At 33.4% G+C, this 15085-nt stretch overlaps 1 protein-coding gene across 1 annotated transcript in view; it reads left to right on the top strand.

Annotated features, from left to right (window-relative positions):
- Positions 1 to 15085, top strand: part of LOC107719710 (E3 ubiquitin-protein ligase RNF123-like) — a 146096-nt gene that overhangs the window by 53036 nt on the left and 77975 nt on the right. Inside the window, exons 34-35 of the mRNA XM_016527196.1 lie at positions 1743 to 1818; positions 3856 to 3940. Of these exons, the coding sequence (XP_016382682.1) occupies positions 1743 to 1818; positions 3856 to 3940 (161 nt within the window). The remainder of the gene's footprint in view (positions 1 to 1742; positions 1819 to 3855; positions 3941 to 15085) is intronic.

The raw sequence follows: 15085 nt of genomic DNA, 5'->3' as shown, positions 1-15085 counted from the left end.
AAATATTGTTTTGTTTTGACAGTTCAGTTTTATCAACCCTGTTACCCATTTTTACATAGCATTTTTTTTTTTTTTTGATATTTCTTTTTATATATACTGTATTTTAATCTTACTGCAAAGAAATAATGAAATCACAAAAATAAGGGTTTTAAACTATTCATTAATGTCCAAAAGTTGGTAACAGGGTTGAAAAAAATTGCAAACCATATAAAAATAGAACGTATATAATAATTAATTACTTTTATTAATTGTCCTTGCATCCTGAGGTTAATTGTCATTTAATATTTATCAATTTTCAGAAGGTTACGTACCTCCTTTTTCATTTTCAGATGCTATTTTGCACTCTATTCATGGAAAGTGCCATGCAAATGAGGAGCGGATAGGCTACTGCATGTTTTCAAGGCCTCAATTATGGAGGAGAAGGCTTTGAAAATGTGTTTTCTGGTGGGTTTTTCTCACAGTGCTTACGTGGGCTCTATTCCCAGCGCAGCGTCCATTCACCTGCGGCTTGTAATCAGGCTTTAACTGAAACACACCTGTGAGCACAGCAGGACTCCACACATCCTTGAGGAGCAGAACCTCCACCTCATGCATACTTATCCATTTACATTTTTTCCTGTCCCTGAAGGATTTATCCTATCTTTCAATACAATTACATGCGATGCGCTATAGTAAACAGCATTAATTGGCACCTGACTGCTTGGTACCTCTGAATTAAATTCTTGAGCGCATGATGCTGAGTCCAAGTGGCGTGCTAAAGGAGCGAAGGGAATAAGTATTGCGATCTGATCACTGATTTATGACCAGATGTGTTTGATTTGCTCACTGAAACCCTTTCAGACTGGAGCAGGTTGCATCTGTTCATGTTAAAAGAACCCCCCCCCATGATTTTTCATATACTTACCCTCGTGTTGTACCTATATACATTTCTTTTTTTTTTCTGTAGAACACAAAATAAGATTTTTTTTTCTCCATACAGTAAAAAGTCAGTGGGGTCCATTGTTTTGTTATTTTGGACCCCATTGACTTTTATTATGGACATTCTTCAAAATATCTTGTTTTGTGTTCTGCAGAAGAAAACAAGCAGTTCAGGTTTGTAATATAGTGTGCTTTGCAAAAAGTTTAGTTTTTTTTGTTTGTTAAATAATGTTACGTTTTTTTGTTATTTGTTTTGCTTTGCTTTCCTTTGTGTGTTTTTGTTTTGTTTTGCTTTCCTTTGTGTGTTTTTGTTTTGTTTTTCTTTTGTGTTTTTTGTTGTTGTTTTGCTTTTTGTGTTTTTGTTTTGCTTTGCTTTGCTTTGTGGTTTGTAATATAGTGCTATGTTTTTGTTGTTTTGTTTTTGCCTTGCTTTTTTGTTGTTGTTTTACTTTGCTTTGTATTTTTTGTTTTGTTTGTTTGTAATATGTTTTTGTGTTGTGTTTGTTTTGTTTTTGCTTTGCTTTCCTTTTTTTGTGTTTTTGTTTTTGCTTGGCTTTGCTTTGGTTTTGTTTGTTTGCAGTATAATGTTATGTTTTTGTTTTGTGTTTTGCTTTGTTGTTTCTGCCTTGTTTTGTGTTTTGCGTTTTTTTGTTTGTTTGTTTGTTTGTTTGCAATGTGTTTTTTTGTCTTTCTTTCCTCTTGTTTCTTTGAGTTAACATTTCCTTTAATTAGGATAACATTCTCATCTCTGGTTTATGTGTGTGTGTGTGTTTTTTAAATACTAAGTTCAGGTTTGACATTTGTATTTTATTGTCTTTCTGTAGCTCCTGAACCAGGTGTTAAATCGAGTCACGGCAGAAAGAAACCTCTTTGACAGGGTGGTCAACTTGCGCCTCCCAGGTAATTCTCATCAATTTCCTTCTTATGCAAAAATAATCTTAAATGAATGCAAATAGAAGCATTGAACATGAACTGCATGCTTTAGTACACACTTGAGGATGCACTTGAATGCAATTATATTTCTGAAACGCTTGGTGTGCTGTGCTGAATTTAAAACTCTCAAGTATTTTGCTTCGTCCTTGATCGCGTCCCCCGTGAGCTGAAATATGGTTTGTTGTAACCTAACATTAGACTTCTCACATGTTCCTTTTATAGCACCTTGTTTCAAGTCCCAGAACAAATAAAAAGTAATTTGATATGCATTTTGCGACGTTCTTGACATCACCTCTGAAACCCTTTCCGAAGTTTGGAAAGTCATCCTGTACACTCAGGGAATTATATGAGAAGAATAGGTCAAGAGATTACACGGCGAGTTAGTATGAAAAAGTAATCCAATTCAGGAGGATACTGAGACTGTCATCAGGCCAATTTTTCAGCCTTGACATTGCAGAACCATAGATTTATAATGAATGAGGTTGGGTCATGTTGTTAGCCTGAACTTCACTCCAAGAAGGGCACACAGAAAAGCCTGACTTCCAATGTTTTTTTAAGTTGTTATTAGGTGACATATTGTGACCCAGGTCTCTTTGGTCTCAGATTCTGTGACCTTCAATTCCACTCAAGTGGCTTTAGTAGATTTAGTTTATTCACCACTTGATGAGTTTCCCCAGACATACTCATTTTTTATAATTTTTTGGGGGTATTTGATGGTCCGTCAGTTAAATTCAGAGCATATTTGTTATGAAAGCATTATGGTGTCCTTGGAAAAAAGTCAAGCGAAGCAGCATTAGGCAAACTTCGTTTATTTCCAGCAAGAATACTGCTTGAACTCCATTGACCTGTGCTTCAGAAAATTGCTTTGCAGAAAGAAAATTATCTAAATCTGAAATCACTTTAAATAAGCTTTTTTTTGGAGAGTAATTTTCTTCCTAACTAAATAACAAAATGACGTCATGCAGACCCTTATTTTACTTTATATATATATATATATATATATATATAACTTAACCAACCAAAAACAGTTTTTGTTCATACCAGTGTATAAATTTGTTCAGAAATATATAACAGTGGAAAATGCTTTTTATAATTTTCCATTGTAAAATATTTAAAATAATTGTAAACTTGCTAAAATAAAAATGGAAAATTATTTTGTGTTGTGTTGTGTTGTTATATTATATAAAATATAAATATGTATTTATATTAATTAAACATCTAATTTTCAGAAATGTTTATTATTTAGACATAAGTATTATAAGTAGTATTAATAAAGATCGGGTTGAATAGTGGGGTTCTGTGTAGTTTATTTATGGAATCCCGCAAGATTTGACGTCATCTGTTACGGCACTCACTGACTGACTGCGCCGCTGCGTGATAGCGCGGGGCTTGTTGATCCCGCTCTCACTGAACTTCTGACCATTACCGCATACTCCCATCTGCTCCCGCGATTTTTGTGTCCGCTCCCGCAAACATTCTAATTTTGTATATAATTTTCGCGCATCAGGGCGCCGCTATATGTGGGGTATTTAAATCCCCGTTGAATGAGCGCTTTCAGTCGTAGTTCACTTTCGATTTCGCGATCGCGCGCGCACTGTGTAAAGGGAGCACATCCTACGATAAAATATATTTGTCAATGAGCTCGGGATCTGTTGTGGAGCAAATCCTCCAACATCTTGTCAGTTATCGCTCCTTACTTTTGACCCGTGATTAGTCAAATCTGACTTCTGCAGCTCGTGTTGGATGCAGGGTTGTTGTTGTTTTCCCACGAAATTGGGCTGCTTTTAAACTGTTGCCATGGGTTGAATATATATATATACACACACACACATACATATAGTATATTTATTTTTTATTTATTTACAGTCACAGTAGCTGTATATCATGAACTCTAAAACAGCAACAACAAAAAACAACAAAAACAGATTTATTTTTATTATAAAGTAAAAAGCCAAAAGTCATTATCTGAACCAGTAATAAAAGCATGTTTTGTTTTGTTCGTAGGCCTGGAGAGTGTCGATCACTACCCCATCCTAGTGGCTGTTACAGGGATATTGGTGCGCATTCTGGTCGACTCCGATAAACAAGGGTGAGTTTATGGCTTTGTGTTTCATTATTTTCCCCTGTATATAATGGGATTTCCACATTTATGCGTGTTGCCGGGTTGAATTACTGACGTAGACTGAGCAAATGTGCATTAAGGTAATATACGGCCACACCTCCCAGCTCTGCGCTGTAGTTTCACACAAACCAAGCTTCTGTTTTATTTGATTCGGTCTGGATGCGGTCAGTGGGACTCCTCGACTTGTGTTTCTGGTTCAAGAGGCGTTTTCCTTTTCAAAGAGCACATTTGTTCTGAGGAAATGGGCACACGGCGGAGGTTTGTGTGTGTTGGCATGAGTGCCGTGTGACTTTGGTCTGAGCTCCAGGAGCAATCGACAGTTAATTGCATGGTCTGCTGCCTGAGGGGGAGTCTGACAGCCGCCGCGTCCCTGTTGTGTGTCTGTGGGCCGAGAAGAGGGTCAGAGCAACAGGATTCAGGACAGAACCTGTCCTGTGGGGAGGTGAAATCTCCTGTTAAAAGAAATGAGACTTCTGAGAGAGCAAAGAAAGGACAAACAGGGTATCCAATTCATCACCATCGCTCCAGCTCTCAGGAGTATATATTTTTTTTTTTTGTGGCATTTGAAATTGTGTTTCTACTATAAGCTGTAGCTTTGTGGCAATTTTGTTCTTACTGTTGTATTAGTCCTTCAATCTATATAATTTTTTCAAGATATTTACAAACAACATGCACACTACCATGCAAAATGAACATAATACTTTTAATCAGCAAGGACGCAAATCAAAAGTGACCGTAAAGACGTTAATAACGTTACACAATATTACAACTTCAAATAATTGCAGTTCTTTAAAAAATATTTATCAAAGAATACAGAAAAAAATGCATCATGGTTTCCACACAAATATTAAGCAACACAACTGTTTTCAACACTGATAATAATATTAAATGATTATTGAGCAGCAAATCAACATAATAGATTCAATATATTCAAACAGAAAAGAGTTATTATAAATTGTAATACAATACTGTTTTTACTGTATTTATGATAAAATAAATGCAGCCTTGGTAAACAGAAATGTCTACTTTTTAAAAACATGGCCAAACAAACAAACCAAACCATAAAAAATAAATAAATAAATAAATAAAACCTGTTTAGACTTGGTGGAAAATGCCAATGTTTATTAATATTTTTCTTAAATTATACACATAAATGTGTGACAGAATTTATTTAGTTATTTATTCAAATTAAATTCAATATTTACTGTGACCGGGTTGAAATAATATAGAAACTATATAATATAGCACTGTATGTTTAGTACAAGTGATAATAAATAATTACTTAGCAATTTTTTAGAGTTTTTGGTGTTCTCATACTAGCTCTCATACTTTGGGCCTGAGATGGAAAAATATGAATTAAATTAAATTAAATTAAATTAAATTAAAAATAAACAAAACAAATGGCAGTATTTCCTGAGAATGAGCAAAATGCTTTCTCATTGCTGGTGAAAAGCATGGTGAATAGTGTAAGAACGCAAATTGGGACACAGTCTGCATTTGCTTATCTGTATTTAAAAAAAAAAAAAATGAAAGAAAAAAAAAAAGTATTGCATATCCTTTCAAAAGACGTCTCTTTCAGAAATGTATTTTTTGATATGCAGCTTTGATATTTGTCTGGGGTGATGAAATAATTAAATCTACCAGGCGTATAACTAGGATCACAACTGGCCTTCAAGGCCACTTCTGAGGATATTTAAAGGATAGTCCTGCATGTAGCTGGAATCTGATGAAGCTGTCAGTAGAAATGGGCAGTGGACAGGCTTTTATTGCCATCGCTCTAAGGCAACTGATTTCTTGTTTTGATATCACTGTTGCATTTTGAGGGGTTGACTGCCTCTGCTCTTGTTCAGTATTCTTTATGTGCAGCTGATTTAGTAGTTCGATGTCTTTTGAGATTAACTGTTAGATTTGAGAATTAAGGTGGAGTCTATTTGTAAAATGATGCTCATGAGGCTTTTGCTTTATTTGAATAGCTCACAACATTTAAACACATCACAGTTTGCAGTGTGATGCAGTATAAAATACACTTTTACTAATAACATGGACACCTTTTTTAGCATTAAAAGATTTGTTAAATTTACATTTGTTTAATCTTTGTTTTTGTTCTGTTTTGTTTTGTTTTTGTTTTGCCTTTTTTGTTTTTGTTCTATTATGTTTTTGTTTTGTTTTTGTTTTGCCTTTTTGTTCTATTATGTTTTTTTTTTTGCTTTGTGGTTTTGATTTTTGTTTTGTTTTTTGCTTTGTTTTGTGTTGTTTTTTTCCCTTTTGCTTTGTGGGTTTGTTTGCTCTTTTTGTTGTTTTTGTTTTTTGTTCTATTATGTTTTTGTTCTGTTTTGTTTTTGCTTTGTTTTGTTTTTGTTTTGCCTTTTTTGTTGTTTTTGTTCTATTATGTTTTTGTTCTGTTTTGTTTTTGCTTTGTTTTGTTTTTGTTTTGCCTTTTTTGTTGTTTTTGTTCTATTATGTTTTTGTTCTGTTTTGTTTTTGCTTTGTTTTGTTTTTGTTTCGCCTTTTTTGTTGTTTTTGTTCTATTATGTTTTTTTCTTTGCTTTGTGTTTTTGATTTTTGTTTTGTTTTTTGCTTTGTTTTGTGTTGTTTTTTCCCTTTTGCTTTTTGGTTTTGTTTGCTCTTTTTGTTGTTTTTGTTTTGTTTTTGTTCTATGATGTTTGCTTTTTTATTTTTGCTTTGTTTTGTGGTTTTGTTTAGATTTGCTTCGTTTAAGTTCTGTTTTGGATTTGGTTTTGGTTGGTTCAGTAATTAATTGTTTAATGAATTTAGTTATTTATTAGTTATTTAGTAATGTCTCATAGTTATGATGAGTAGTAAGGTGTTTATAATTATATTGTCTATCAAGTCAAGTCCATTCACTTGTCTTTATTATGTAATTACATATAATTGAATATTGTGTTGTTTATTTTAGGTTCACTTCCCATATTTATTATATTTATTATATTCCTACTTGTTATTATATACTATTTATTATATTTAGTCTTGTAGTGTGCTACCTTATTTTAAATGTCTTTCAGTATAAATATATATGTAGTCTTTCAATAAACAAGGTCACAAACACCCTTGCATGATAGTTATGAAAGAAGAAAGTGTTATTTGTAATTGTTTTAGATTGAATATCATGTAAATTGCTCATGTGCAATCTGGTGTAATATAATATTAGTACAGTATATACTATATAAAATATTATGATACAATATACATTGTCATGTAGGAAAAGACATAAACACAGGAATATTGTTACAGTACATGTCTAATTCATCAATACTTTTTTTCTACAGAAAACAGACAAAACTAAATATATAATTACAGTTTGCACTATTTATGTTCTGATTTTTAGGGATAATTTATTGTACCTAACTACATTGTCTTTCATGTTTGTTAACATGGCTATTATTTATTTATTAAAAAAAATATATATTTACATACATTTCTCACCTTTTGTGTACTCGTATAGACACATTTAATTGCATACTTATTGAATTATTATTATTTCATGTAATATTTAAACATTTTCTTCTGTGTTTAATTTTGTCAGTTATACCCCTCCTTCATTTTACATGTTAGTGAATTATGTAATATGAATCTTAACAGGTCTTCAGGACCTACTGAGCTGCTTTGCAGTTTTTCTGCTGTTGCCCACAGCAACTGCACCAATTACCCAGAATGCTGTGGTGCTCTCTTATCTTCTCAAGATGGCCTAGCTTCTCTCTGCACATGCTGCGATAAGACCTGACCTTTCTCTTTGAATGTCACCAGGCTTCTTCTACTTGTTTTATAAGGTCTTATAAGGTCTTTTGATAAGGTCGCACTAAGCCTGTACACGCACTGGACACAGACATAGAGTTTGTCAGGTCACTTCTGTTTACAGGTGAACACGAGAGATTGTGTCTTGAGAAGATGACCTTTACACACTTGAATATACCGCAGCACCTCAGGTAAAAGCTAAGGTGAAAAACAACTGTCCTCACTGCTTTCTGTGAGCGTTTAGAAGTGTGCAGCATGTCTGTAGGTTTTAATTTTACTTGTTCTCGACTCACTAATGGTTTGTTCTGACTTGAAAGCCAGACAGTTCCTTGATAATCCAGTTTGTTGGTAGATATCATATGTTCAGATATATAGCATTTCGATTGGGGTTGTTTTATGGCCTTGCAACTTCGCTTTTAGATTGATTTATGCAAGAAAACTAGGTCTGGGAACAGTTGTGACCAATGAATGAGGAATTTTAATGAACGAGTCAAAAAAAAAAACTCTCTTTGAATCAGATTAATGACTCGCTTGTTGGGTTTTGATGCATTCACTGAACTGTCTTTCATTTGTTATTAATTCATTAAAAAAAAAAAAAAACAATAACCAAAAATATTATCTTTGTTTGATGTATTTACAGTATATCAAGTATTGTTTATTACCAATTATTTTTTTTATTTTTTTTTATTATTATTTGGGCCAATTATTTTTGGAATTAAGGACTGTTGTTAAGTAAAATTACTTGCCTTTCCCAACCCTTGTTTTGTTGCTTTGCTTTACTTTTTGTTTTGTTCTGTGTGTTTTTTTAAAAAAAATTTTTTTTACTTTTTTTGTTGTATTTTTATTTTTTTTTGCTTTTTGTTTTTGTTACATTGTTTGTTTTGTTTTGTGTGTTTTTTTAAAAATTTTTTTTTCTTTTTTTGTTGTATTTTTTTTTTTTTTTGCTTTGTTTTGTTTTTGTTACATTGTTTTGTTTTGTTGCTTTGTTTTGTTTTTGTTACATTGTTTGTTTTGTTTTGTTGCTTTTTGATTTTAGTTGCATTGTTTTGTTGCTTAGTTGTTGTTTTTTGTGTTGCTTTTTGTTGCATGGTTTTGTTTTGTTGGAATTAAGAACTGTTAAGTAAAATTCCTTATCTTTCCCATTCCTTGCTTTTTTTTTTTTTTTTTTGCTTTCTTTTGTTTTGTGTTGTTGCTCTGTTTTGTTTTGTTGGAATTAAAGACTGTTAAGTAATATTCCTTACCCATTTCTTGCTTTGTTGCTTTGATTTTTGTTTTGTTACTGTTTTTTTTAAGACTCATCACAAAAAAGGTCACAAAAACTGCATGTATAATAGTTACTAAAGAATAAGATGTTATTTGTAATTGTTTTAGATTGTATATCATGTTTTTTTTACCTAATAATCTAAAGGGTAGAAAATTGCCTCTGAAACACCTCTGCTATCATCAGATGGTAAATGGGGAGCAAACTGAACTGCTGCTAAATTTGGCATATTATATCCGGTACAAATTCGCTAATGAGAAAATAATTGGTGTGACACCTGGCACCTTCCCTATTCCTGACTTCCTACAGAAATCTACACTTGCTTGGGCTGTGGGCTGTTGTCATGGTACTTTATTCTATCCTATTGAAACATTCAACTTAAAAATGTGGACTGAGCTAATTTACTTCATTTGTATGCATGTCTTGCATGTTTTGATATGCAAGTGTGCAGTTTGGAGTTTTTTTTTTTTTTGGTCCACAAATTTGATTTCAAGCATAGAAAATCAAGCTTGAAATTAAAAGCAACCATTCGGGATGACTTAAGGTTACTTGTCCCTGAACATTATGCAGTTTATTTAGTGTGGAGTTCTCTGCAGCTTGAGTTGCATTAGCATTTGCAGTGTTTGATTCACAAACTAAAAGCTTTACTTTTATATTTTGTATTTCCTCATGGTCCCAACTCTAAAGATCAGCTAATACCAGAGGACAACTTTTTAATGGCTGTATCACTTTTCAGATGTTGACATAATACTCTTCAATGAAGCAATAAGCCACATAAGACTGTGCATTATTAGTGATTTTATTATGTGTACGAGGTGTACCTAAACTCTAAAAACATGGTAAAATTACTATGAGACACTGCCTTAATTTGATGATTATAAAATACATAATTATGTACATTTATACATAATAATCGGTATAAACTTTGAATAATATTAATCAAAATTTACATTTAAAAAAAATTCAGAATGTAGTAATCAGAGTAAATATTAAATAAACATAATAGTCAGAATTGAGTAATAATCAAAATAATTCAAAGAAACATTTTATAATTAAAATGTAATAATCAAAATAAACATTTAATAATTACTGGAATGCAATAATAATAATCAGAATGTAATAGTAACTAGAATAAAATGTAATAATCAGAACAAACATTTCATAAGAAAAAAAAAAACATTTTATAATAATTTGAATAATAATAAGAATTAGAACCTAATAATCTGGATGCAATTATCAGAATAAACTTTTTTCTATTAACTAATATAACTACTAGAATTAACTCTAGGCTGTTTACAGCTGGCTAGCAAATTTGGATGCTACTATACAGTATATTGTACGCTCACAAACATGTATTTAATGCTTCGAACATGGTTTGTCCAATCAGAATTTAGAGCCTCTCTTTTAATATCTATTATGATATTTTGCTATAATGTTGGTTGTGGAGCTTCAGTTATAGCTAACAAATTAACTGATGCTCTTACACTCTTGCATCTGTAGCAATAAGACAAATCTAGTGTTCCTTTGAGAGGGAATGACATCAGATTGACTAGTATAATCAAATATTTCAGTTATACAATTAACAGTGGCCGTCATTTTGATTGTGATTTGTCTGCTAGACACTCTCAATGTAACATCAGTATAATGGAGTGATCATTAAATGCATGACTGTGTGGGAAATGGGAAACACATGTTAGATCCTTTGTATAACAGTGCCAGCTTTGGCACAGTCCAGCCTTGATGCTCTCAATATGAGCCTTTACAGTGAGGTCAGTTCTCTTAGCAACTGGGATCCTTAATTCATGTCCAATTAGCTTTTCACATCTCCTGTCAACTCCTCCAGACTGCCTGTGATTCTCCACAGGAACCAAAGAGCTTTGTGGGACCTCTGCCAAGTTCCCCGGGTGTGGTTGATACAGCCATCCTATAGCTTTTAGTGTACAAACCACATTGAGCCTCACCAACAAACAAACCTATATGACTTGTTGAAAAATGTCCTTTGTGCATACACTGAAAGTCAGTGGACTTCAACATTTGACCTCCTGATGGGTTTGAGTTGTTCTCCAGTTCTGCTCATCATCTTGGAGTTACAAAGCGAAGAAAATTATGGTCGATGATGACATTTCCATCTCGTTAATAGAAAAGAATTGCGCTAATGAACTCCTCATTGTATCTTGTCCTTTAGATGTCACTTAAAACTGTTCTCTTGAGGTCATAAAACATCCCAGGGCACTTAACTTAAAGAGTAAGGGGTGTTACCCTGGTTTCGACCTTGGTCTTTGGGATAAATGTCCCCCGAAGTTCCATTAAGACCCTTCTTAATAATCTCCCCAATGTGAATTACTTCTCTGAGATCATCTTCTGTCCACCCCCATAGAGCATAATGGGGATGGACCGCTGCAGTGTTGTTCAGAGGTGGAGGTCAGTGGAAGTTCTTCGACAAGGGCTAAACTGCTACCATTTTCTAAAAGTTTTGTGGCTGTACCATAGTAACGTTATAAGATGATAAAACCATGGTAAATATTGATGTTTTTGGTGTCACGTGTAGCACTGGAAATACATTTTCTTAAGAAAATATGGTGTAAGGGTAAGAATGCATTTTTTTGCATTGATAAACATGAGACGCTATCTTTGACATGGAAATAATCAAGTTCTCGAGAAGATTTTTTTTTATATAGAACAGATAGCGCTTTGCCAATTACATGTTTCCGTACAGTGTCCGTTTTGTGCGCACAATGTGGATAAGCTACAAGAGGCTAACATGTCAGAAGTGTGGCACTTTATAATGACCAAAAATCATGCTAGAGTAGCAATATGTAAAATTTATTTGGCTAAAATATCGCAAGGCATCTCGTTACCAAAGAATTTTACCACCTGTGAACGCGACACCCTGAACAGTATACCAAGTTCAATTACCAGTTACCGAAATTAATTTACCGAAACTTTATTTTAGTTTTTTTGTTTCGGTAAAAAAAAAAAATAAAAATTAGATTGTGACTGATTATGTAAATGTTCATAGAAATATTGATGCACTATTGTGAGGAAGAAGAATTATGCAATATTGATATCTGATTTTAACATACTTCGTCAAATGTCGTTAGCCTAAACGGTAGTTTCTGTGTTTTATATTTCAAAACTAAAAGCAACAAATATATATTTTTATTTTCAAAGTAGATGCCATGAACGCATGTATAGAAGCCCGTGAGATAAAAAAAAAAAAAAAGAAAAGGTAATTGCGTAATTTGGACTTTTTATCTTGTAAATGCGAGATATAAACTCAGAATTACGAGATATAATTTGATTCTGATTTTTTTTTTCTCGCAAATCTGTTTACACATCATAATTCCATTTTTTCAGCAACAAAACTTTCTCAAAATTCTGACTTTTCTTCTTAGAATTCCGAGTTTATATCTCATGATATCTTGTGTTATCATAGTTAACATTTTGCAATTTTTACTTTTTTTGACTTTGCAATTCAGAATTGCGATATATAAATTCAGAATAACAAAAAAAAAGTCTGAATTATGAGGTAAAAAGTCATAATTACATACTTGTTATCCTGTGGCAGAAACAAGCTTCCATAGTAATGTACGAGTAACAACAGTCAAATATGTCTGTCTAGCGCATGTTCACATTCTGTACAAATACAATTCATAAGGAGCTCAGGGGAATGCAAAAACATGCTAAATGATTAGCCTGTTTATATACCATCGTACTTGCATGTTAGCCCAAGTTACTTCAGAGAACATCATGATATTACTGTGATATATATCCAGAACCCTTGGCATTAGCATGATACTAGCATGGTATTGTATCCCAAAAGACACAATGGTACTTTTTTAGCATGAAGTCCTATTGAATTGAGCTACTAATATAATGAAATACTCATAAACTGAATCTAATATTCAGCCTGAAAATAAAGCACATGACAGATAAAAAGGCATTAGCATTATTAGCATCATTTCATATAGTATAGCCTTTGTGTGGCGATCGTGTTTGTTTTGACAGTCTTGCATTGAGCACGCATTCGTTAGCGGCTCATTCATATGCGGGGCTTGATGAAGTGGAGCCAAAACTGTGTCATTTTGCCACTTTTTAATTAGCCCATTTCTCCTTTAGCCCACTGACAAAAGCTAAGAGAGGACAAAGCAAAGCAGCATTAATGCTGGCGTCACCCTCCATTAACTGAAGTGTCAGACATGTTCTTCTCTGCAGCTGGCGCTACAGAAGAAACAAAGCCAAAAAGGTTTTCCTTAGACAACACTTGTGGTTTAGTTAGTTACTTAGGATGTTTGTTAGGATGTTTGTTATTTGAGAAGATAATGAACCAAATGGCAATATTGATTTTCTTTTAACAAAGTTTGATAGACTGTACTGAATGTGATGTGTATGTCGGGATTAATGATACAACAAAATGATGGCAAAAAAAATGATAGCTAATGAATCGAATGGCTGAATCAATCTTTTATCAAAGTGTGATGCACTGTACAGTAGTGTTAATTTCGTTAACGAAGACTATGACGAAAAATGTTCGTTAACGAGCTTTTTTTTCCCATGACTAAGACGAGAGTAAGACGAGACGACAATGAGGTCAATAAACGATAACTAAGACTATATCAACATGCAATTTCCTTGACGAAATAAGACGAGACTAAAATGTATTCAAAAAGATAAAAACTTTACCAAAAACCTCTTTTTATTTTCGTCAAAAAAAGGAGACAAAATGTTATTGCAGACTGGTCTACACGCCTCTACTGCGCGAGCTTTCATGAGTGCGGTTGCCAGATATCAAGAGTCCTAATCCCCCGAATCAGAGCTTCGCTGTTAAATTCATACATTTTCTGCCCGGTGTGTTTTGCTTATTTTAAGCAATCTGGCAACCATGCGCATGCGCTCACATGCAGATGATCTGAAAAACAAACAAGCTGGAGTTTAGCGATCTAAATGAAAGCCGGTCAGTGTTCTGTCATGAGATCTCGACTGTATTGTTTGCGATTGTGATCGCTGAATAAATACACTTACTCAATCGCTGTTGTTTTAATAGAGAAATAGACTATTGCAATTATGGAATTAGTGGAATTACTAGGAATTTCACTGTTATAATATTTTTCGTTTGTTTTAGCTGTTTTCATAATGTAGACCAGGGGCGATTCTATGATTTTCATTTTAGGGGGGCTCTGCCCCCAATGAGGGTAATAATAAAAAATAATAATAAATATATAAATACATTTTTTTTTTTGACTAATACGGATGGTTTACTAAACTTATTGCAGTATTCCACTGTATTGCTTAGATAGGTATAACATTTGAGTACTGAATAAGCCTTCCTGATCTGCTTTTCTAGTATAACCCTCTTTCTTCCTGGTTTGCTTTTCTAGTACAACCCTCTTTCTTTAGCTCAAGTATGCAAACCTCTTTGCACATGCACTGTAATATGTATTATATTGAAAGTTACATTTTCAAATGAAAATGGCAACATGATTGTTTCATAAAGTATGCGGTTTCATTTTTGCTGGAGGAAACAACTGTAGTGTGATGAGGAAACGCATCTTTCGTAAACTGTATTTATAACTTTACCAAAAACCTCTTTTTATTTTCGTCAAAAAAAGGAGACAAAATGTTATTGCAGACTGGTCTACACGCCTCTACTGCGCGAGCTTTCATGAGTGCGGTTGCCAGATATCAAGAGTCCTAATCCCCCGAATCAGAGCTTCGCTGTTAAATTCATACATTTTATGCGCACACGCTCGCTCCTCATTGCGGAAGCGCCGCCACAGATGATCTGAAAAACAAACAAGCTGGAGTTTAGCGATCTAAATGAAAGCCGGTCAGTGTTCTGTCATGAGATCTCGACTGTATTGTTTGCGATTGTGATCGCTGAATAAATACACTTACTCAATCGCTGCTTTTTTAATAGAGAAATAGACTATTGCAATTATGGAATTAGTGGAATTACTAGGAATTTCACTGTTTTTTTTTTTCGTTTGTTTTAGCTGTTTTCATAATGTAGACCAGGGGCGATTCTATGATTTTCATTTTAGGGGGGCTCTGCCCCCAATGAGGGTAATAATAAAAAATAATAATAAATATATAAATAC

This window comes from Sinocyclocheilus rhinocerous, unplaced genomic scaffold (assembly GCF_001515625.1).
Source record: "Sinocyclocheilus rhinocerous isolate Xijiao unplaced genomic scaffold, SAMN03320098_v1.1 scaffold331, whole genome shotgun sequence".
In the NCBI taxonomy this organism is placed as follows: Eukaryota; Metazoa; Chordata; class Actinopteri; order Cypriniformes; family Cyprinidae; genus Sinocyclocheilus; species Sinocyclocheilus rhinocerous.
Note: the sequence above shows the minus strand (reverse complement) of the source record. Positions and strands in the feature narration are given on the sequence as shown.